The 25,004-nt window shown below is 37.5% G+C and overlaps 1 protein-coding gene across 1 annotated transcript; it reads right to left on the bottom strand.

Moving 5' to 3' along the window:
* Positions 1 to 1,082: 1,082 nt before the first annotated feature.
* On the bottom strand, positions 1,083 to 3,843 carry LOC104213175 (rust resistance kinase Lr10-like). The gene is made up of 4 exons (XM_009762616.2): positions 2,884 to 3,843; positions 2,643 to 2,663; positions 2,410 to 2,448; positions 1,083 to 2,274 (listed from the first exon to the last, which is right to left on the bottom strand). The coding sequence occupies exons 1-4, from the start codon at positions 3,689 to 3,691 to the stop codon at positions 1,181 to 1,183; spliced, it is 1,962 nt and encodes a 653-aa protein (XP_009760918.1). The 5' UTR covers positions 3,692 to 3,843; the 3' UTR covers positions 1,083 to 1,180.
* Between the last annotated feature and the right edge of the window lie 21,161 nt (positions 3,844 to 25,004).

Here is a 25,004-nt window from a genome sequence, read left to right on the forward strand (position 1 = left end):
ACGATCACAACCTCTACAAGTTAGTTACGTAAGTTTGAGTTGGTGTTGTTGATCGTTAATAATGAGCGTAGGTATAAGTCAAATCCTTATAACATAAGGGTATTTTCGTCCGTGCGGGTAAAAGTTTATTACAGCAGTGACTAAAGACTAAAGACATTTAAAACAGTGGCTTAAAAGTAAAGACATGTGTTATTAATGGCTATATGTGCACATCTAACACTAAAGTCCATTATTTTAATAAATGTATCAATTTCTTCTATCCTCCTTAAATAGTACATCGGATATATGGATCTTTTTCCTTAATTTTATCTTACTTGATTCTTATTGATGTATAAATAAATATTATTTAAAGGTGTATATGATGAAGTTGCGGTTTTTGTGCGTCACATGTACATTAAAATAGAAAAAGTGAGACATGAATATTTTAGAAAAGAGCAATCAACGCTGAAAAATCAATTATTTCAAAGGGCAATTGATATTGTTATGGTTGAAGGATATAGAGAAGATCAAGTTGATCAACGAATGCTTCTTTCGACATTGTCTATAGAAGGTATCAAGCTTCAAAGCTTCAAAAGGAAGATATAACAAAATTTAATTGATAATGTGATGCTAGAAGAATGGAGATAGACTTTGTTAGGAATATGCTTTTTGACTTTTGTTAATAAAGATTCTAAAGGTTATGCGAGAATACGAAAGCTTCCCCCTCATGTAGTCGTCGGCCTTCCCCAGCCCCCCTCATCGCTTCTGGCTCTGTGGTCAATGGGAGCAGCAAAAGATCAAACCCCACCCCACTCGGCTCAAGCCGAGGAGTTCCAGAGATAGTGCACACAGATACTTCTTTCATTTTCCATTCCTTTCGGGTCGGAAACGCGGGCTGCTACTCCGGCCTGGGAAAAGCAGCGAACTCTAGAAGCTAGGGCTTTGTTCACCTTTGGACACGAACACTATTCCGTTATTCTACTATATTAAATTTGTAATTTATAACTAAATCAAATGTTATTCTAATATTGTATGCGTTTACTATTTTATTATATATAATATATTGTATTAAAAAAAGAATATTGAATACACGTGCAACGAGATTGTGCAGAGAAACTAGTATATATAACTTGATCAACTGCAGCTCAAGGGAAAGAGGCAAGAATATGACCAGTTTTGCACAGCATGGTGAATTAGCAACCTATACATCATCACTGGAAATTCTTATTGTCTCAATCACATCCCCAGCAATCTCACGAGGAGCTACAAAAGGTTTTGGGGGCATCTGCAGGAGTTGAACATCTCCTTCAAGCATTTCAACAACTTTGTTCATTGCAGGACGATCAACGGGCCTCATCTGTATGCACCGCAAAGCCGCAATCATCATCTTCTTTATAATAATCCTTTCTTCATCAGTGGTATCCGGTATCTGTACATCATTTCCTGAATTGAATTGGTCGTAAACCCAGGTAGGAAAGTAAATTTGGCTTAAGTGGTCTGCGAATGGGTTCATGTTCTTCCTTCTGCCTGCCATTTCCATCAACAACATGCCATAACTATAAACATCGGCTTTGTATGACACTCCTCCAATATTTTTGTAAAACAACTCAGGAGCCATGTAACCCATTGTCCCTCTAGCTGCGGTTAGACTCACTATACTATCATCTGTTGGGTACAATTTTGCAAGCCCAAAGTCAGATAATTTTGGATTGAAATTTTCATCCAGAAGAATGTTGTGAGGCTTAATGTCAAAATGTAAGATCTGCATGTCACAGCCCCGATGTAGGTAGTCTATGCCACGGGCAACTCCTAGAGATATATCGAACATTTGTTTGTAACTCAAGAAAATAGTTCCTTCTGCCGGGAATATGTACTTGTCTAAGGAACCGTTGGGCATGAAGTCATATACCAAAGCACGTTTTGAGCCCTCACCGCAGAATCCAATGAGCTGCACAACATTAACATGGTGAATCCTTCCAATTGTGGAAACTTCACTGATAAATTCTTGGCCACTAGTCATAGATTTGTGCATCATCTTCACTGCAACAAAAGGACCACTACGGAGCTTTCCTTTAAAGACAGTTCCATAGGCTCCTTCGCCTAGTTTTTCCTTGAATTTATTAGTCATCTTCTTAATCTCAGAGTATGAGTACTTAATTGGCACTAGGTTGCTCTGGATTTGTAGGAAGTCTTCAATTGCTTGATACTCGGATAAGTGCCGTCTTCTCAATTTATAGACTACTAACGCAATCAGGAAAATGATTCCACAGAGAAACCGGAATGGTTGAATCAAAACTGCGTGAGGATGACATTATTAAGAAAAACCATTATTTTTGCTCCTAGGACAAAGGGGTTTGACTAAAAGCTTTAGAGCTATTGTTTCAGTGTACCAAGAATCCTAATACTGGTAGAGTAAGATAGAGAACTTACTCAATACTATTCCACCGTAGAATCTTGTATAAATTAGATCTGTCCAAACAGGCAAATCACAAAGAAAAAATTATTTTTTTGAGGAAAGAAAATATCAAATACTTCAAGAAAGAGCTTACAGCTATATGCAATGAAGGGAACCATTATTGGCAAACATATTTCTTTAACTGTTTCCTTTCAGCAAAATGCTTAGTGTATAAAAAATTTCGTGCTTCAGCATCAAGAATACGTACCAAAAAAGAGTTGGATGCTACCTGCATTTTCCAACTATAAGAATTTCAGTAAAAGAAAGAGGTCAAATCTTGAAATACATTGCTGAATATTGAAACTTAAGGATTTAAGATTAGGCAATAAAGGAGGTAACTGGTACTCATCAAAATGAGTGGAAAATTGAAAAAAAAACAAAATAAACAGAACTTTTGAAAAGGGATTCCAATTTGAATTTAGTGAAAGTCGAAATGAATGTTGACTTACAAGGGATATGGAGATTCATCCCGGAGTTGTCCTTGCAGCGATGGCAAAGAAAGCCGTCGCCTTCAGCAAAACAGTAGCCTTCACATTCTCTACACAAGAAGGTACGCTTCCAAGAAAGCTCAAACCCATAAGCCAAGGCTGTTTGAATGTTTGATAGAGAAGTATTGTCCCCCGAAAGCCCACGAGCCGAGGCCCAGGCCACCATTTCCACGCTGCAATTCTCAACCAAATCAGAGACCGACATGTCCTGTCCAATGGCGACATAGCTATGACTTTGTGAAGAATTAGAGAAATAAGTCTTGTTCTGCGAACCACAGAAAGTAGTCTCCACATAGCGCGAGGAATTTACAGGAGCTAAACAGTTGACATAGATAATGGGAATGTTCCGATCATGATGTTTAACATCTACGATAGTACCAGAAGTTGACTTCCGATAAAGAAGTTCAACAGTCAAATCTCTAGCAAAAGTTGAGGTGCTAGGAACAGATGTGTTAAAGTAATCAGGAAAAGAAGTACAGTTCCTCGTGTGATGCTCCAAACCAGGGTCAATTGCTCTGATCAAGAATTCGCGATAGTTGATATCTAGCACGTAATATCTTTTCGAATTCAAACTTATGACAGTACGATTTTTCAGGCAGTCAAGCTCAAACCTGGAATCTCCACAATTCAGCGGATCAGCTTTCAATCGAAAAGGAAAGCTAATGTTATGAATATCACCGCAAGAAGAAGCACAATGAGTAATGTTTTGGGCTTTGGCAATGGTTGTGCAAGTTACAAAAATAACAATCCAGAGTCTAGCCAACATCATATCTAAAAACCGACGGCGACGACACTGTTCTGTTGACCTTTAAGAAGAGAAAGGATGCAATTCATCAAATGAAGTTGCTTTGCTTGAATCAATATTTGAATATTATTTCAAAGTAGATGTTGATCTGGTCATAACAATAGGAGGAATGCTGAAAGTCAGAAGTCAGTTCTACATAATTAATTGCACAATGGTAATGCCTTTTTATTTTATTTGCTGTGCACGTTTCCATGGCGTTGAGCCTTGAGCGCTTTCGCTGGGAATACGTGTAATTACACCCAAATCACATATATTTGTGTATGTCTAGTGGAAAATAATTTAGAATATATATAAGAGGGGAATTGAAAAGTGAGGTGCCATGTCTCTTTGGCCAAGAATCACATTTATCTTTCTTTTTTCAAATTTTTGGGTTTTTTCCTATTTTTCTCTATTTTGTGCTACACTAAAATATTCAAATTCTATTCTGTTAATTACACCTCCGTTAGACCGTTACTCATCTTCTACCCAAATTTTTTTCAGTTTAGAAAGTCCAAAAGTCTCTATTACTAATTATCTAAATAATTTCACCTTCAATGACGACTACTATTATATATTTAACATGCCATCAACTCATGGGAGGAATATACAGTAGATCATAATCTTTTATCCCCAATCTTCATTCGTGCGTGGTGAGAATTCTCTTTATCATTCTCTACCAAATTTTTTTGTCAGTTTGTCCCTATAGAATTGAGTTGATTTTTCTTATTTCAATTTACATAACTTGGTTACGATTTCCAGAAATGCTAATCTGTTTGCATACTGAATTGCTAAAGCTTTTGCCTTTTTTTGCGCCCCTTCTGTAATGGAAGGTGTTTTGTCATACAAACTTTTAATTTAGTTAGGATCATTATTTTTGTCTTTCCTTTTTTTTTTTGGATTTTCCCTGAAGGAAATATAATAAATTGGAGCTTTTTGCTCAAAGCATGCACTCTTTTACCTTTCAGTGGCGTTACAAATTAGAGAACAAATTTGTCATTATTCATGCCATATTACTTAAAGAAGAATGAGATCATGCAGTCTTCCATTATTAAGGTTTGGGACGTTACCTTACAAACTGAAGGATTGCATAACAAGTAAATTTGGTAGTGTACGTGTGATCCAAGATGTGATTAATTTTTTTTTTTTTTTTTGTGATATTCTTTAAGCAATTTATTGACAGTAATGTTAATGTGTCCTTTTTATAATATATTTGAATGTTAAATTTAAATTTAGTACGTCTCTTCTGGAAATTGAAAGAAGAATACTATTAAATTTAACCCTTTATGACATGTTCTTTGTATCAATGTTTGTACGTACAAGCTCACCATACTTTACTTAGAGAATTGCAGGTCCTTTTAACTTCTCCCTCTTTGTTTTTCTTTACTTTACTTCTTTAGTACTGTATAAGGTCTTTTTCTTTCTTTTATCTTGCTATGAAACTTGAAAATCATGATGACTGAATGTTTTGTCCCTGAGATATTTATTTAAAGTTCTTGATTTTATTTCTTCGTTTTTCCTTGCTTAATTATTTTTTTCTTTGTGAGAAAAAATGTGGGCCTTTTACGTGATTTTGCGGTAGAACTTTTCTCAATATGAAGAATAATGCTTCGGTACTTGGCAGAAGAGCTGGAGTATAAATCTATTTAGGTAGGCTATATTTTAAGAAAATTAATACCGACTCATTCATTGGGTGGGCTGGTGCTAATTATCGTGGCTGCTAAAATACATAGTACTAGAAGTTGTTGATTCTGGTTCGTAATATGGTGGTTTATGGATTATGCCCAGTGAAAGATAAACTCCAATCATTCTGATGATTAAGCTGGAGACGGTTATGATTTTTATTGTTACCATTTTGAATTTTTAGTTGCCTTTGTGAAATGGAAATGAGAATGACGACGACCGCAATAATGTGCTATGATTCGAATAGAATTATGCAGGGTGAATGTCAAGTTTGCGATAACCGTTACGGTAACAATAATACAAGATTGTTCTTCTTTGTTCTTCCTAATTAATTACGTAATTCTTTTCATTTGAATTTGAATTTTATGATACAATATTCATGGAGATAGAGTGATGAATATGAACTATGAAGCACCAGACAATACCCATGGACAAGGATCTCCCATGTTTAAGCCTATAGAAACTCCAATATAATATCAGTATCTTATCTGGAATTTATTAAATTCATTAGAGTTTTTGCATGCACTGCAGTGACAAAGTCATGAAATTTAATAAGGGTGTTCAATTATGCAAGGGTGTTCGAAGTCTATTTTTCAATCAATAATAAGTAGTATTTTACCTTATACGTAATATAATTTTTCGGCGAAAGGTGTTGAGTTGATCACCTTCGGGCCAACATAGCTTCCCATGTTCGCATGGAGACTGAAACTTAAGATTTGAGTCCAAGTTCATGTGAATACTCTTATGTTGAATTTATAAGAGGAACTTTTAAATAAAATGAGCAGATAATTTTTGAGAATTATGTAATTTTACTTATATAATTTAACGATTTTGAGGTATTATTTTTAGAGTTAAATATTTAGATTAGTTAGGAAAGGTGACCAGAAAGTTAGAGCAGAAGAAACGGAAGTGCGGAAAGAAGAAAAAAAAAAGGTAAAATAAAGGGAAAAGGAAAGAAAAAATAAAGATAAAAAAATTCCAAAAGATGTAGTTTAAAGCAAACATTTTCTTCAAATTACGTTCTTACTTTACCTTATTTTAAGAAAAATAAAAAATATTAGTGTACCTATAATATATTGATTACACAAAAGTAGAAAGTTAGAGTTATATTTACAACTAAAGTTTTACAATATGGATTAGGAATTCCAATCCAAAAATATATAAACTTTAATTTTAACATATTTAATAATTGGGTATTATGAAAAATTATTTGTAAATTCAATAATATTTTATTACTATCGCGCGAAGTGCGAATAAATTTACTAGTTATTTATATAATTGAGGGACGCTAATATTTATTTGGATTTTAATATATATATATATATATATATATATATATATATATATATATATATATATATATATATATACTTCTTCCATTTTTTACTTTATGTGACACTATTAATATTTAGAGAGTCAAATAAAGTTTTCTTTGGTCATATCTTTTACAAAATACTTTTTAAATATTCACAATTGTTAACTATTATAGCTTATAATATTTTTTATATAGTTTCTAAATATATAAAAAAAATTACAAAAACTTAAAAATTGTATATCTGAATTCACGCCAAAAATTACTGAGTTTGAGCATGGTAATCCGGAAAAGTTTACCTAAACAGGACTGGAGATTGTTGAGTGGTTTCATCAGTTCTCGCAACAGGTATAGTAATCTCTTAAACATCCACGCATTTTTAATTACTGTTCGTCTATTCTCTGAGGCTTTAGATTAAATATATCATATGCCGTTTCTTGTAATAGATCTATTTATCGAGTGGCGAAAAGTAAACATAAAACAGGGATAGGAAGTCTGGAAGAGCATAAAAAACCTTAACAAATTTAATCTTAAATTCTTAATATTTGTACAGCCTTTGGATATAAACTCATTCTGTAATATGGAAAGCTTACTGGTCAAGGCTAAATCTGGAAGTTCCTTTTGGAGAATGGAACTTTATGTTGGGTGTTGGATTATGTGCTTAGCAACAAGCTAACTTCAGATATTCAAGATCAAACACCCCTTTGCATGCATATGCTTGTGCATGAAATTTTTTGAAACTTCAAATATTTTATTGCTCTCAATTAAGCTACACTTGAAGTCTTGAACGGTCAAGCACCAACGGATCTGATGTCCTATAATAGGCAGAAAGTACAAATATTCCATTGAATTAACATACAGAATCAACTAGATAAGAATCTGAAAACAAACAGGACTAAAACTGGAAAAGAAAAACCTAGTTTAATCACCGATTCGTGATCTGCCCTTGATTCTAAGTTAGCACGATCCTCTGTTGCCTCGTTAATAGCCTAGTCGAAAAACCCAATTGGGACAAAAACGGTGCAAGGAAAAAAGAGTGCAACACATGCTTTCAGACCTATAGACTTCGTGTCGCTCCTTGTTGACCACCTGCAAATGTTAGTCCGAAAATAAAAAGAAATGAAATTGGGTCGTAGCTTAGCAGCAATATCGTTTTAGAAGAGTTACGTTCCAATTGTTCGGTAGTTGTTCTTCGTTTGTCATTCCGGGCTTATAGGATCCTTTCCTTGTGATCTCGAGAATCTGGTATGGTCCTTCCTAGTTCAGACCCAATTTCCCTTCGTTCGGATTCAGGGTGCTTAGTGTGACCTTCCTTATCACTAAGTCCTCAACATTGAAGTATCGAAGGTTGGCCCTTCAATTGTAATACCTCTCGATCTGTTGCTTTTGGACGGCCAATCGAACAAGGGCGGTTTCACGTCTTTCATCCAATAACTCCAGGCTTGTATTCAAGGCATCGTTATTTGAATCCTTTGTTGCATATCGGAATCGGATATTAGAACTTCGGCGCCATAAACCAATGAGAATGAGGTAGCCTCGATACTGGATTTCGAAGTGGTGCAATATGCCCAAAGAACTTCGAGTAGGATCTCATTCTATTTTCCGTTGGCGTCGGTCAACCTTTTCTTAAGGATTTGGATTATGGTTTTGTTGGTCGATTCGGCTTGTCTGTTCCCACTAGGGTGATAAAGTGTCAATAAGATCCTTTTGATCTTATGATCTTTGAGAAACTTGGTCATCACTTTGATGTCGATAAATTGTTCCCGTTGCCGCATACAATTTCGGATAGCATCCCGAACTGACATATGGTGTGATCCCAAATGAAGTCGATGACTTCCTTCTCCCTGGCCTTCTCGTATGTCTGTGCTTCAACCCACGTATAAAAATACTCAGTCATAAATAGGATAAATTGAGCCCTACCCAGTGCAAATGAAAGAGGGCCGACTATGTATCCCCCACTTCATGAATGGCCATGGCGATAAGACCGAGTGCAGCAGTTCCCCGGGTTGATGAATCATCAAAGCATGTGTTTGACATTTATCACATTTTTGTACGAACTCCTTCGCATCTTTTTCCATATCGATCCAGTAATAGCCATCTCTGATTACTTTTCGAACCAATGATTCGGAGCTTGAGTGGTTCCCGTAGGTGCCTTCGTGGACTTCCCTCAGAATGTACTCGGTATATCCCGATCCCAAACATATTGCTAGCTGACCATTGAACATTCTTCTGAGCAAGGTTCTGTCCTCGGATAAGCTGAATCGGGCTGCCTTTGTTCGCAGGGCCCTCGATTCCGTTGGATCTAAGGGAAAATTCCTAGTCTTCAAATACTCTTTATATTTATTTCTCCAATCCCAAGTTAATCTTATGGAGTTTATTTTGGCGTGACCTTCCTCTACTACCGACCTCATGAACTGTACGACTACCCCCGAGCTGAGCTCATCATCTTCGACCGACGACTCTAAGTTTGCAAGGGCATCGACCTCACTATTTCGATCTCGAGGCACGTGCTGCAAAGTCCACTCTTTAAACCAATGTAGTGTTACTTGTAACTTGTCTAGGTACCTTTGCATTCATTCTTCTCTGACTTCAAATGTTCCTTTAACTTGGTTTACTACAAGGAGGGAGTCGCACTTAGCTTCGATCACCTCTGCCCCAAGCCTTTGTCCAGTTCGAGACCTGCAATCATGGCCTCATATTTGGCCTCGTTATTAGTCAATTTTACAGTTCTAATAGATTGTCTAACTATATTACTTATGGGTGGCTTCAGTATGATGCCAAGTCCGGACCCCTTTACATTCGAGGCACCATCCGTAAAGAGGGTCCAGATTCCCGAAGATGTTCACGAGTTTACCAACAACTCTTTCGACTTTCGGTATTAGTGTCGGCGTAAAGTTGGCCACAAAATCTACCAAAATTTGAGATTTAATGGTTGTTCGGGGTTGATATTCGATATCGTACCCGCTGATTTCTACGACCCATTTGGCCAATCGCCCCGAGAGTTCTAGTTTATGCATTATATTTCACAAAGGGTAGGTTGTCACGGCACATATAGGATGGCACTGAAAATATGATTTCAGTTTTCTAGAGGCACTTAGCAAAGCGAGTAACAATTTTTCTATGTGAGGATACCTAGTTTCGGCCTCACCTAAGGTCCTGATAACATAATAAATTAGAAATTGCGTACCTTGTACTTCCTGGACTAGGACTTCACTTACCGCTATTTCCGATACTACTAGATACAAGTATAGTAGTTCGTCTGCCCTCCGCGTGTGAGGCAATTGCGGGCTCGATAAATATCGTTTAAGTTCCTCTAAGGCCCGTTGGCATTCCAGGGTCTACATAATGTTGTTTTTCTTCTTCTGTATCGATGACTCTTATCGGAAGACCTCGAGATGAATTGCTCCAGGGCGACAATGCGCCCGGTTAGCCTTTGTACAGGCTTCACATTATCCACTAACGTGATATTCTCGATAGCTTTGATCTTGTCGGGGTTGATCTCGATCCCTCGGTTGGATACCATAAACCTGAGAAATTTATCGGATCCGACCCCGAACACGCACTTTTCTGGATTCAGCTTCATGTTGTACTTCTTCAATATACTGAAGGTTTACTGCAAATGCTTTAAATAGTCCTCTGCTCGCAGGGACTTAACTAACATATCGTCAATATAAACTTCCATGGATTTTCCTATTTGTTCTTCGAACATTCGATTAACTAGTCGTTGGATATAAGTGGCACCGGCATTTTTAAATCCAAATGGCATTACGTTATAGCAGTATGTGCCATACTTAGTGATAAAAGAGGTATTTTCTTAGTCATCCGGGTTCATCCGTATTTGGTTGTACCCGGAGTAGGCATCGAGAAAACTGAGGATCTCGTGATCGGTCGTGGCATCGATCATGCGATCGATGTTAGGTAAAGGGAAATAATCTTTGGGGCATGCTTTATTTAATTCTTTATAATCTATACTCATTATTAGTTTGTTCCCTTTTTTAGGGAATAATACCACGTTTACTAACCATTCCGGGTATTTTACCTCCCGAATGGACCCTATTTTAAGGAGTTTAGTTACCTCGTCCTTGATGAAGGCATGCTTGGTTTCGGACTAGGGTCTCCTTTTCTGCTTTACTGGATGGAATTTTGTGTCCAAGCTCAGCTTGTGAGTAATGATCTCCGGGGGTATCCCTGCCATATCGAGATGGGACCAAGCAAAACAATCCATATTAGTTATAAGAAATTGGATGAGCTTTTTCCTGAGCTCGTGAGTTAACCTCGTGCCTAGGTATACCTTTTGATCGGGCAGATGTTCGATCAGCACGACCTGCTCCAGCTCTTCGGCCATTGATTTAGTAGCATAGGAATCATCATGAGCTATAAAGGATCGAGGAACCCCATAATCATCATCTTCGTCAATCCCTTGCTTGTCCGGTCGGGTCGAGCTGGCATCGGTGATTGCTATTTGGCTTCCTATTTTGCTTTCGAACCTGAGTCCTTTGTCGATGAGACTGTTGATATAAGAATTACTTCATCAACGACAAACATCTCCTTTGCGGCAGGTTGCTCTCCATAAACCATCTTTATCCCTTCTAGTGTTGGAAATTTTAATACCTGGTGAAGGGTCGAAGGCACAACCCTCATGTTGTGGATCCATGGCCTCCCGAACAGGGCATTGTACCTTATGTCCCCTTTGATTACATAAAACTTGGTCTCCTAGGTGGTATCGGCAACGTTATTTCTCCCGTAGTAGTTTCTCAAGCCATGTTGAATTTGTTTAGTATTCGGGTCACAGGTACAATTTGGTCATGTAGGTCGAGTTGCTCTACGACCCTCGATCGAATGATGTTGGCCGAGCTACCTAGATTAATTAGAACATGTTTAACTCGAGTTTTATTTATGAGTACAGAAATTACAGTGCATCATTATGGGGTTGTATGATTCATTCTGCATCCTCGTCGTTGAAAGATAAAGTTCCTTCTGGTATGTAATCTCGAGTCTGTTTTTCCCTTGTGATTGATACTTTGGTGCACTTTATCATCGAACCTTGAGGAACATCGACCCCTCCGATAATCATATGAATGACGTTTTAGGGCTCGTCTTGTTCATTTTATTTATTGGAATCCCTATTTTTGATCGGTCGTTCCATTATACTTAGGAATCTCGGGCATGCGAAACTTCTTGGGGATTGGCTTTGGAACCGCGCTTCGGGGAAAAGGGTTTTGTACAAACTTTTTGGAATCTAGTCCCTTCAATATTAGCGGTGCCCCGGGATTTGATTGATCCTGGAGTTGTAAGTTTCCACCTTTTTGTTGTGTGCCTCGATCTTCTTTTCCCCTGACTCAATTCACTATGTCAGTTCTTCGAGCATCTTCATGATTGCAGGATTGGTCTCCGATTCTTTCTCGTTCGATTTTCTTGAAATCGATTCGACCCTGTGTAAAACTTCCTAAGATGGCTCGAGCTCAGCCCTGCTCGATGGGTGATTCTAGTTTTGGAGCTGAGCTATTGCTGCATGCTGAGCCTGCAACATTTCAAAAATCACCCGCAGGCTGATCCTGCCATCTTCACCGTCACGTGCACTTTGAGCGGCTGATCGAACACCCCCACGGACGCTGCCTTCGGGATCAGCGGTCAAATTTCTGTTGATGGCTATATGTGAGCTGACGTCGATTAGATCTACAGCCGGAACTCCATCGAGACCAATCGGGGGTACATTGTTCCCTGGTGCTATGTTATTATTTTCGCCGTGGTGGCGAAATCATTGTCAACGTGTAGAGGTGTTGACTATGAGTTTGACATTTTAGTCCTGCAATCAAAGATACTTTGAAGAACAAGTGTAAAATAGTGTGTATTACGAAAGTTTGTACCAGGTAATCACTATTATCCTTAGCCTCACGGTGGCGCCAAACTATTTACTCTAAAATCGGTTAACAACTGAATTTATATGCGGTTTTAAGGATATGTGTTATAACTTGATACAAATTAAGAATAATAGATTAATATTGAAATTAACGACAAGAGAATAAATGCAAACCACACGAATCGAATGGCATTGTCCCTCGATTTTAATCACCCTTGAACCAGAGATGTTTCAACTGACATATGAACAGAGTAACAAGATAATGAAAGTTAGAAAATGGCAGTATATTGCTTTATGTTGCGTAAATGTGATGTGTTTTACAAATATTAGACCCCCTTTATATAGTAGGGGAGTCCTACTCTTGATACAGTTATATATGAGGTAGGAAATCTCATGATTAGCTAATTAATCGGCCTCTTCTTGATACGTGCCGGGATTTCTACCGTGATCCTCGACCAATTGTGGATATTTAGGCTTTCTGTTATTTGGCCTGGTAAGTTTCCCTCGATCTTGCTCGATCTCGATTTTGATCGGTCTCTGGGTCACGAGCTCGACGATCTAACTCTGCACCATGGTTCGATATAATACGAGGTCGGACCTTAACCTATCATATTCTAGCCTCAATTAGTCACACGAGGGGCGAGCCCGGTTTTGACCGTATACATCTATCTATCTAGTGGCCAAAAGTAATATACATAAAATAGGGTAAGGAAGGGCCTAAAAATCCTTAACAAACTTATTCTTTCCGAGTGAACATGCTTTAATCTTAATATCTGTACAGCCTTTGGATATATAGTCATTCTGTAATATGAAAAGCTTATTGGTCAAGGCTAAATCTGGAAGTTCCTTTTGGAGAATGGAACTTTATGTTGGGTGTTGGATATGTGCTTAGCAACAAGCTAACTTCAGATATTCAAGATCAAACACCCCTTTGCATGCAGATGTTTGTGCATGAAATTTTTTTAAACTTCAAATATTTTATTGCTCTCAATTAAGCTACACTTGAATGGACAAACACCAAAGGATCTGATGTCCTATAATAGGCAGACAGTACAAATATTCCATTCAATTAACATACAGAATCATCTAGATAAAAATCTGAAAACAAACAGCACTAAAACTGGAAAGGAAAAGCCTGATTTAATCACCCAGCATAGGTTGACTAAGCTAGCATGTTTAATGGACTTGCAAGTAATGCATAATGAATGTAGAAAGACATGATAAACCAAATAGTCATTACTAAGCTAGCAGAAAAGGGTTGCTAACTTAGGAAAACATTGAGCTCATTGGACGTCTGATTGTCTTTATAGCATATGCATATGTCGTTGCATCAACTAGTAACATAATGGAAGCTTGATCCGCATGGTTCAGCCAGCTGCATAATGAAGTAATCCTAATCCTACATGATTCATGGACATCGTGTAGAGAGGTATTAACTACTAGCTAGAGATCATAAGAATGTGTAACCAAGGAGGGATATAATGTGTATCATTGGAAAGATGGATAGGAATGTTGCTAATTGAAGTCCTGACGCAATTCGTTTTCTAAAAGCACGTGTAGCACCTAGCTATCTTCATGTCATAGCGGCCAGCAAAATATAAAAATCACCTAATCATTCAGAGAAGCATAGGAGGAAAAGAATCAAAAGAAAACCAATTAGTAGCCACCAAGTTAATCCTTTGCGAAGAATATGCATCAGTTTAAATGAGCTTAAGGCCCCAATCTAGTCAAGGTGATATACCTTTTTAAAAGGAAACCTATGCCATTGCTGTGGAAGTTTAAATCGTCAACCATTCATCAATCCAGGAACCAAGGATGATAACTAAGATTTATCGGGCAGAAATCAGTAGAAGCTTTAATTTGCTTGGCTTTTCTGGCGGAGCATATGATATATCTCTAACTTAAGAATATCTTTCTAAGTACTAAAGATGGTCATGCCAACGTAACTGCAAATAAATTGCGTGCAGAATGGGATGCTAATTAGTTTTCTACTAGAAAATTCACGCACTCAGGATACTGAGCCGGCTCCCCTTCTATCACCCTAGTACTCCCAATAGTGCTGGAAGGAGTACCAGTTATCGCAGTTACCTTGATCATTTCGCTTGTACACTTATGAGCTGAGGCAAGTTAAACTTCAGGCCATCATCTTAAGGGCTTCTTAAATAAGAATTTGCTTCTATCCTGACAAACAGAGAATGTTCTTGTTGCGGAAGCCAAATGTATATAGTGTGAATGACTTAAAACTACTATACCAAAAATTATGGCAGCCACCAAATAATAAATAAGACAATAAAAATAAAATAAAAAGAACACCAGAATTTACGAGGTTCGGCCAATTTTGCCTACTTCCTCGGACATAACCAATATTTTATTTCACTCCAAAATACAAGTGAAATAATACTAAAGAGAGAAGATACAAATGCCTTAAAAAAAATAAGAAGGCAAATGAGATGTGTATTTAAATCTTAAACATCAGGTCTTCTTTTATAGGGTGAAGTACCAGCCCAATTTACTTCCCAACCGATGTGGGATATTGATATATTCAACAAATCTCCATCTTGGCAAAATTCCACATCTTCAATTCTCTCTCAATAACAAATTTTGGTTGTGTTTTCATCTTTAATCTTCAGTGTTCAACAATGTTGATCAAATCCAAACAATGTTGAAACTTGACCGCAGTCACCACTTTTGTCAGCATATCAGCTGGATTCTCTGTAGTATGAATTTTCTTCACCGTGACTCCACCTTTTTCTATGATTTCTCGTACGAAATGATACCAAACATCAATGTGCTTCGTCCTTGCATAATAAACTTGATTCTTTTCTAATTGAATAACACTTTGACTGTCACAAAAAATTGTGATATTTTTTTGTTCAACACCAAGCTCTTTTAGCAACTCCTAAAGCCAAATTGCCTCCTTCACAGACTCTGTAATAGTCATGTACTCTGCCTCTGTTGTAGACAAAGCAACTGTTAACTGCAAAGTAGACTTCCAACTAACTGGTACCTTTGCAAAAGTAAACACATAACTAGTAGTTGATCTTCGTTTGTCCAGATCACCCGCAAAATCTTAGTCACAATATTCAACTACAGACTGATTGCCTTCCTGCTCAAAAACTAACCCAACATCTATAGTATTATGAATATACCATAGAATCCACTTAACAGCTTGCCAATGCTCCTTTCCTGGATTATGCATATATCTGCTAATAACTCCAACAGCTTGTGAAATGTCAGGTCTCGTACAGACCATTGCATACATCAAGCTACCAACAACATTTGCATATGGTACCTTTGACATATACTCATGTTCAGCTTCATCTTTTGGTGACATAATTGTACTTAGCTTAAAATGGGGAGCAAGTGGAGTACTAACTGGCTTAGTCTTCTCATCTATGCCAAAGCGCTGTAGTACTCTCTTCAAATATTCTTTCTGAGATAAACAGAGTTTCTTTGAATGTCTATCTCTTATTATCTCCATGCCAAGAATTTTCTTTGCCTCACCCAGATCCTTCATCTCGAACTCCTTCTTTAGTTGAATCTTCAACTTATCAATTTCTTCTGAATTCTTGGAAGCTATCAACATATAGGAGAAGACATACAAAGGAGCCATCTTTAAGCTTGCGCAAATACACACAATGATCGTATTTGCTTCTCTTGTACCTTTGCCGCAACATAAACTTGTCAAATCGCTTGTACCATTGTCTAGAAGATTGTTTCAATCCGTACCACGATTTTTCAAGTTTGCATACCATATTTTCTTTTCCAACAACTTTGAATCCTTCTGGCTGAGTCATGTAGATTTTCTCCTCCAAGTTTCCATGTAAAAATGCAGTTTTTACATCCATCTGAACTAGTTCCAAATCCAACTGTGCTACCAAAGCCAACATAATTCTAATGGAGGAATGTTTTACAACTGGAGAAAATACTTCATTGTTATCAATTCCCTCCTTTTGAGCATATCCTTTGGCCACCAATCTTGCTTTGTAGCGAACATCTTCTTGGTTAGGAAATCCTTCTTTCTTTGCAAATACCCATTTGCACCCAATTGCTTTCTTTCCCTTCGGGAGATTGGCCAATCTCCATGTATGATTCTGATGAAGGGACTGTATTTCATCATTCATGGCAATCCTCCACTTATCTTCTTCTGAACTTTGGACTGCGTCTTTATAAGTGGTAGGAACATCATCAGCTACAATTGAGGCGGCACAAGCAACCGTCTCTATAAGACAAACAGGTTTTGTTATTGTCCTTTTTGGCCTGCTGGTTTCTATTGATTCAAGTTGTTATTGAGGTTCTTGAGTTGGAACGTCCCTCTCAACTGTCTCTTCTTCCAGAGGATGATCTTCATTTGTATCCTCATCTGCTTCTTGTGTAGGAAAAATAAATTTTCCCTCAAACTCCACCTGCTTAGAATCACCATCATCTTATTTGGTATCTTCATTTGTTACTTTATTTACCATAGCAGATTCATCGAAGGTAACATCCCTGCTGAATATTACTTTCTTTGTTATAGGACACTATAAGCGATATCCTTTGACTCCAGAAGTAATCCCCATAAAAATAGCCTTCTTTGCCCTTGGATCCAATTTTGACTCTGTCACATGATAATATGCAGTTGAGCCAAACACGTGCAAAGAATCATAATCTATAGCAAGCTTTCCATAACATTTTTCAAATGGTGTTTTACCATCAATAGCAGCAGATGGTAGACGATTAATGAGGTGGCATGCATATGTAATTGCCTCAGCCCAAAATTCTTTACCCAAGCCAACATTGGACAACATACACCGTACCTTCTCCAACATGGTCTGGTTCATATGTTCTGCCACTCCATTCTGTTGTGGTATATGTCTGATAGTGAAGTGTCGGGCGATGCCATCATTTTTATAGACCTTATTGAAATGATCATTTTTGTATTCACCTCAATTGTCTGTGTGAATACACTTGATCCTCCTACCTGTTTGATTCTCCACCATCGTCTTCCACTTGAGAAAAATTCCCAACACTTCATCTTTCCTCTTCATTGTATACACTCACACTCTTCGGGAAAAATCATCAACAAAGGTTACAAAATAGTGCTTCCCACCCAATGAAGGTATTTTGGAAGGACCCCAAACATCAAAGTGTATATAACCCAAAATGCCTTTAGTATTATGGATCGTTGTACCAAATTTAACCCTTGTCTGTTTCCCTTTTGACACAATGCTCGCAAACTCAAAGTTGCAAGCCTTTACTCCTTTTAACAATCCTTGATCTGATATGGTTTTCAAGGATTTTCCTCCAGCATGTGCCAAGCGCATGTGCCATAGCCTGGTTGCTTCTGCCTCTTTTTCGTCACTGGATGTCACTGTCGCAGTCCCAATAACTGTATTACCGCGATAACGGTACATGTTATTGTTCTTCCGATTGGCCTTCATTAGCACTAGTGGACCGAAACATACTCTCATCACTCCATTTTCTGCAATGATTTTGAACCCTTTTGATTCTAGGGCTCCCACAGAGATGAGATTCTTCTTCAAATCCGGTACATATCGAACATCTGTTAATGTTCTGATCAATCTATCATGGTTCCTTAATCATATTGAACCAATTCCATATGAGGTAAGAGATCTGTTATTCGCTATGTGGATGACTCCATATTCTCCTTCTTGAAAATCTACGAACCAGTCCCTATTGGGACACAGATGATAGTTACAAGCCGAGTCCATCAACCATATGTCTGATGATATTGATGACTCTGTTGTAACTAATGAGAAGTCTGAATCATCATAATCAGCTACATTTGAATCCATAATGGCGCTTCCATTGTTATGTTTGGCTTTATTCTTCAACTTCGGACAGTCTTTCTTCCAGTGCCCCTTTTCTCGACAAAAATCACATTCATCTTTGCTGGGTCTAGATCTTGACTTGGATCTTCCCTTCCTTGTCCTCGTTTGATTTTGAGGACGACCCCTCACAACCAGTGTTTCTCCTTCTCCGCCCTTCTATTTTTCTCCCTTTCTTTGTTCATAGCTATACAAAGCCGAACAAACTTCTCTGAGAGAAATTTCGTCATTTTCATGGAGTAGAGTAGTTTCAAGGTGCTCGTACTCATCAGGAAGTTACCCCAACAACATCAAGGCCAAGTCACCAACATCAAAAGTTGCATCCATATTTTGCAAATCTATGACCAACTTATTGAAACTGGTGATATGTTCATTCATCGTGGTACCAGGAACATAGGTAAAGCGAAACAGTCTCTTCTTCATGTACAATTTATTTTGACTGTTTTTCTTCAAAAATTTATCCCCCAGTGCTTTTCATAATTTACTTGCAGAAGTTTTCTTTGTGTATGGATATTTCTGCTCTCTAGCAAGGTAGGATCGAATGGTACCGCAAACAACACGGTTGATAATTCTCCAATCTTCTTCTCCAATAACATCTGGTCTTTTTCTTCAATGGCAAGATCTAGCCCTTGTTGAAAAAGGACATCTAGAACCTCGCTTTGCCACATCCCAAAATGTCCTGACCCGTCAAAAATTTCTACCGCAAATTTCGCATTTGACACAATTCTTGTCATAAGCGAAGATATCAATGATGACGTATTGTTGACACTTGATATAGATTCTTCTTGTTTATTGTCTCTCATCTTAGACACAAATATTATTTAATAGCTAACGACACAAATTAAGATTATTTTCTTTCTGGTGTGGAAGATCAGACTAAGCTGCAACCACAGAGTATACTCAGATAGAACCTTGACTCAGTTACCAAGATAAATCTTTTCTGATGTGGAAGATCAGACTATGCTTCAACCACAGAGCATACTTAAACAGTACCTTGGCTCTGATACCAATTATTGCGGAAGCCAAATGTATATAGTGTGAATGAGTCACAACTACTATACCAAAAATTATGGCAGCCACCAAATAATAAATAAGACAATAAGACAAAAATAAAAAGAACACCAGAATTTATGAGGTTCGGCCAATTTTGCCTACTTCCTCGAACACAACCAATATTTTATTCCACATACATGTGAAATAATACTAAAGAGAGAAGATACAAATGCCTTAAAAAAGATAAGAAGGCAAATGAGATGTGTATTTAAATCCTAAATATTATGCCTTCTTTTATAGGGTAAAGTACCAACCCAATTTACTTCCCAACCGATGTGGGATATTGACATATTCAACAAATCTCACTCTATAAAGAAAATGTGATGATGTAATCATTTCCTTGTTTGATAAAACTGTCACGACCCATTTTCTAAACAAGCCGAGACCGGCACTCGATCACTAAACCTGATCGAGCGAACCATCTCTGCTTATTCAATGTATTATAGCTCCACACTTTATATGCAACAAAGCAATACTCTAACCAAATACTCTTGATTAATTCAAATATTTAAATTAATCAACTCCAAAACATTATTCATAGTAACTACTGAATTATTGCTAAGTTATTATAAAATAACATATGAATCTCAACCCAATGACTATGTCTATGAAGCCTCTGCCGATAAACTGACGCACTGCTCAGGACATGAGATTTCCTGGCCAGTTCTCTAAATAAATAAAGAAATAGCTAAATGAAAATGACTCTAAGAATACTCTACGAACAAAAGCGGAGCTCACAAATATCACTGGAAGGGAAGGAAGTCCTAACTCGTAGCCTGCTCGCCTGCAAATCCGGTTCCTACGTTGTACCGCAGACCAACGTAGGTTCCCAAAAGAGAACGTCAATACCATCCACTGTACTCAGTGAGTCTCAACAACAGGGGGAGAAACTTTAATAACATATACATTACGAGCAAAGGTTCTAAATGCATGTAAAACATAAAGCTTATAAGAATAATTCTAAAATAATTGCATAATAGCAATTTATGAATATTCTAAAAGAAATTCTTTTCTTTTTTCTTTCTTTAAAAAAAATACTTCACTTTATACTTTGGGAGTTCCAACTATCCTGACTTAATTCTATCTCAGTCACCATGTGATCGGCACGGGTTCGATCCCAACCTGATCGAATAGGCCCAATCCACGAGGTGCCACTCGCTTCATGGTTCTCAGCGCCCATGTATCATACCTTAGCATGGCTAAGTAAATTCTCAACAATGAGACCCTCGGCTCGTATGCTCCCTACTTTGGCACAAGCAGTTTCAGGAAGTCAACGCCTTGGTCAAGACCCTCGTCCTGTACGATGACCCCTTCTCAGAATAAAGGATACTCCCCAAAATCTTTTCTTTCTAAAACTTCTTCTTGTGACTTTTCAAGTCTAAATCTTTTCTTTATAGAATGTTATGTACATGCTCATATTGGTGTCCTTAAATGTAAAGCATGACATAAGAATGAAATAAACATATAAAAATATTTTCAAAGATCCTTTCTTCTTCATAATTTTTCAATGAAAATAGCATATAAGAACAACACAAAAATCTGAAAATTTAAGCACATATAGTATAATAGATCATCTAAACTTTTGCTAGAACAATTCTAAATTAATGGGTACTTACTCGCTCTAATTAAATAAAGATAAACTCTTTTAAGCAACTCATCAAACACCTTGTATGTGTGCTTTTGTGAGTTAAACCACTTTAGTAAAGGGTTATATCAACTCACCTCAAAACTTCTCAAGCCAATACGTAGGTCCCAGTCCAATTGACACCAGTCAAACAATCGATTCTACAACAACCGGTGTATTATAATCAATTTAAAGTACTACACCTAAATATGAAATTTATTGTTGATATAGAGGAAGAAGGGAATTAACTATTCTATTCTTACTACTGTAGAGTAATTGACAACAGGAATTTTATATACCAGAGTTCGAGAATTAGTGATTTGTAAAGAACCCTAGGATTTCTGTTGCCTGCGTGATAGGAAGCCTCTGTTGAGCGAACTGTTCTGTTTTTTTTTGTTTAAGGCAAAAGCCTTTCGTCCCTTTTGGGTGAATGACAGAACGTGGGTATTCTATTTTTATTAAGGCTTAGAGCCTTTGTTTTCCATTAGCCCTTTTATGGGCTTTTAGGCCTTTTTTTTAACTTAACTAATAATTAATGATACTCACTTTTAATAATTAATAATATTAAAATTATTAATATTTTCATAATTGTATATCCAGTTATATATATATATATATATAGGCAAGGTAAATATATATATATATATATAGGCAAGGTAAAAATAATAAAAATGGTAATAATTTATTTCTATACTTAGCGTGTCTCGAAACTTTTAAAAATTTGAGAAATGTTACAATCTTCCCTCCTTAAAAACATTCGTCCTCGAATGTTGCTATGGCCTTATTCTTAAGCTAACAACCATCCTTTAAGTCTTTGAACCTCTTAAGTTTTCTTACCACTACTCATTCTTCTAAGGGACTCAAAATTTTGGCTAACTCCCTAAATTTTCAAAAATTTCGGCAGAGTTTCCCTTGTAAATTGGACTATCCAAAAAATATCCCTGTCACAAATATCACAACTACACCAACAACAACCAAATATACCATAACAGGCCATTCATAGGCACCATACACAACCCATAAATTAAGTACTCACGCTCCGGCAAGGAGGTACCACAATAACTAACAATTATCTAAAGCACAACACTTTAGCAAAAGTAAATCACTTTAATGAATTAAATATACTCTGACATAAACTAAATCACCAAGACAACTAAATATAATCTAGGAAGGATATAAACACTTGCTAACTTATATTTAATAAATGGAATATAAATGTAAAACCGAACTTAGGTTCACATACCTTTTTCCTCAAATAAATATGGATATTTCTTTCTCATATCTTTCTCGACCTCCCATGTAGCCTCTTTTGAATCATGATTACTCCACAAAACTTTTTCCGATGCTAAATCTTTTGTTCTCAACTTCCTTACTTGCCTATCGAGAATTTCTATAGGTACCTCTTCATAAGTCGAGCCTTCTTTAATTTCTATGGTATCGGCAGGTATTATATGCGACTCATCATGAATGTACTTTCTAAGCATAGACACATGAAAGACAGGATGAATAGAGGACAACTCAATGGGTAGCGCTAGCTTATAAGCCACGTTTCCTTTCTTTTCTAGAATTTCATAAGGTCCGATAAATCTAGGGCTAAGTTTCCCTTTCTTACCAAACCTCATAACTCCTTTCATTGGTGAAACTTTCAAAAACACCTTATCACCAACCATGAACTCTAACTCACGATGCCTCTTGTTAGAATAAGACTTTTGACGACTCTGAGCCGCTTTAAGTCTTTCTCTAATTAGCTGAACCTTCTCCAAGGCCTCACAAACAAACTCTGGACCAATCAACGGCACCTCTGCTGGTTCAAACCAACCCACCGGAGACCTACATCTCCGCCCATACAATGCTTCATAAGGAGCCATACCAATGCTGGCTTGGTAGCTGTTATTGTAAGCAAATTCTATAAGTGGCAAGTGATCATCCCAATTACCTCCAAAATCTATAACACACGCACGCATCATATCTTCGAGAGTCTGAATGGTCCTTTCTGCCTGGCCATCGGTTTGTGGATGAAAAGCAGTGCTTAAATTGACCTTGGTACCTAATCTTTTCTGAAATACCTGCCAAAAATTTGCCATGAACTGAGGGCCTCTGTCAGATATGATTGAAACTGGAGTACCATGCAATCGGACTATTTCTTTTATGTACAACTACGCATACTGCTCTGCGGAGTCTGTCGTCTTTACTGGTAGGAAATGCGCGGACTTTGTCAGTCGGTCTACAATAACCCAAATTGAATCATGTTTACGGTATGTGCGAGGTAGACCTACTACGAAATCCATATTAATCATCTCCCACTTCCACTGTGGTATCTCTATATCTTGAGCTAGGCCACCAGGCCTCTGATGCTCGGCTTTGACTTGCTGACAATTTAAACATTTAACCACATGATCTGCTACTTGTTTCTTCATGCCTTTCCACCAATACTACTCTTTCAAATTTAGATACATTTTGGTAGCACCTGGGTGGATAGAGTACCTCGAACTGTGAGCTTCCTCCATTATGGCCTTCCTAAGACCATCTACATCAGGCACACATAACCGATCATTCAACTTCAAAACTCCGTCACTTCCTAGAGTGAAAGCAGTGATTTCTTTGCTTCTGACTCCTTCTTTTAATTTCACTAAGTACGTATCTTCGTCTTGCTTAGCCTTAACATGCGCAACAAGGGAGGATTGCGCTAAGGCATAAGCAGTTATGTCTCCTTCTTCGGTCTCATCCAATCTAATTCCATCATTTGCTAGTTTTTGAATTTCTCGACCCAAAGATCGCCTTTGTACTGCAAGATGGGCCAAGACACCCATTGACTTCCTACTAAGTGCATCTGCTACCACATTAGCTTTGCCCGGGTGATAAAGGATATTGATGTCATAATCCTTCAATAGCTCGAGCCACCTTCTCTGTCTCAAATTTAGTTCTTTTTGCTTGAAAATGTACTGGAGGCTTTTGTGATCTGTAAACACTTCAAAATGCTCACCATAAAGGTAGTGTCGCCATATTTTTAATGCAAACACCACTGCTGCAAGCTCCAAGTCGTGTGTGGGGTAGTTCTTTTCATGATTCTTTAACTGCCTGGAAGCATAAGCAATAACTTTTCCATTTTGCATAAGAACACAACCAAGGCCCACTCTGGAGGCATCACAATACACTGTGAACCCACCCGAACCTGTTGGCAAGGTTAGCACAGGTGCAGTGGTCAACCTCTTCTTTAACTCTTTATATTTATTTCTCCAATCCCAAGTTAATCTTATGGAGTTTATTTTGGTGTGACCTTCCTCTACTACCGACCTCATGAACTGTACGACTACCCCCGAGTTGAGCTCATCATCTTCCACCGACGACTCTAAGTTTGCAAGGGCATCGACCTCACTATTTCGATCTCGAGGCACGTGCTGCAAAGGAGAGCAGAACCAAAATGTGGTTTTTTTTACTCAAAATACGCAAATAAGTGTAAAAAAAATTACCAAACTATATATAACGCCACAAATAGTGGCACTATACAGTAACGTTAACTGCACCGTTACTGTATAGCGCCACTATTTGTGGCGTTATACTGACACACCTTACATAGCGCCATTAATAATGGCGTTATACCCCTTATTACCTGACCCCACCAATAATTTCTGGGTTCAATAATTTAAATGCGTATAAAGCCACTTTTTGTGGCGCTATATATCAAAAAAAAACTCCGGCTAGCCACAACTTCATTCAAAAAAAACTTTTAACTCTTGTTGGTTTCTATTGTTGTTAAATTCTCCAGCATTTTTTCATTATGTCTGAAGAACGTAGAATAAGAGTATCATTATATTGGGAGGGTGAGGTTGTGATGGAGAATAACTCTGTGGGCTACAGTTTACCTGCTAAGTGTAATGTTAAATTGCCACTTTCAATGGAGTACGAAATATTGATATCGTTGTTATGCAAAAAAATGAGTG

Source organism: Nicotiana sylvestris, chromosome 3 (assembly GCF_000393655.2).
Source record: "Nicotiana sylvestris chromosome 3, ASM39365v2, whole genome shotgun sequence".
NCBI classification, from domain to species: Eukaryota; Viridiplantae; Streptophyta; class Magnoliopsida; order Solanales; family Solanaceae; genus Nicotiana; species Nicotiana sylvestris.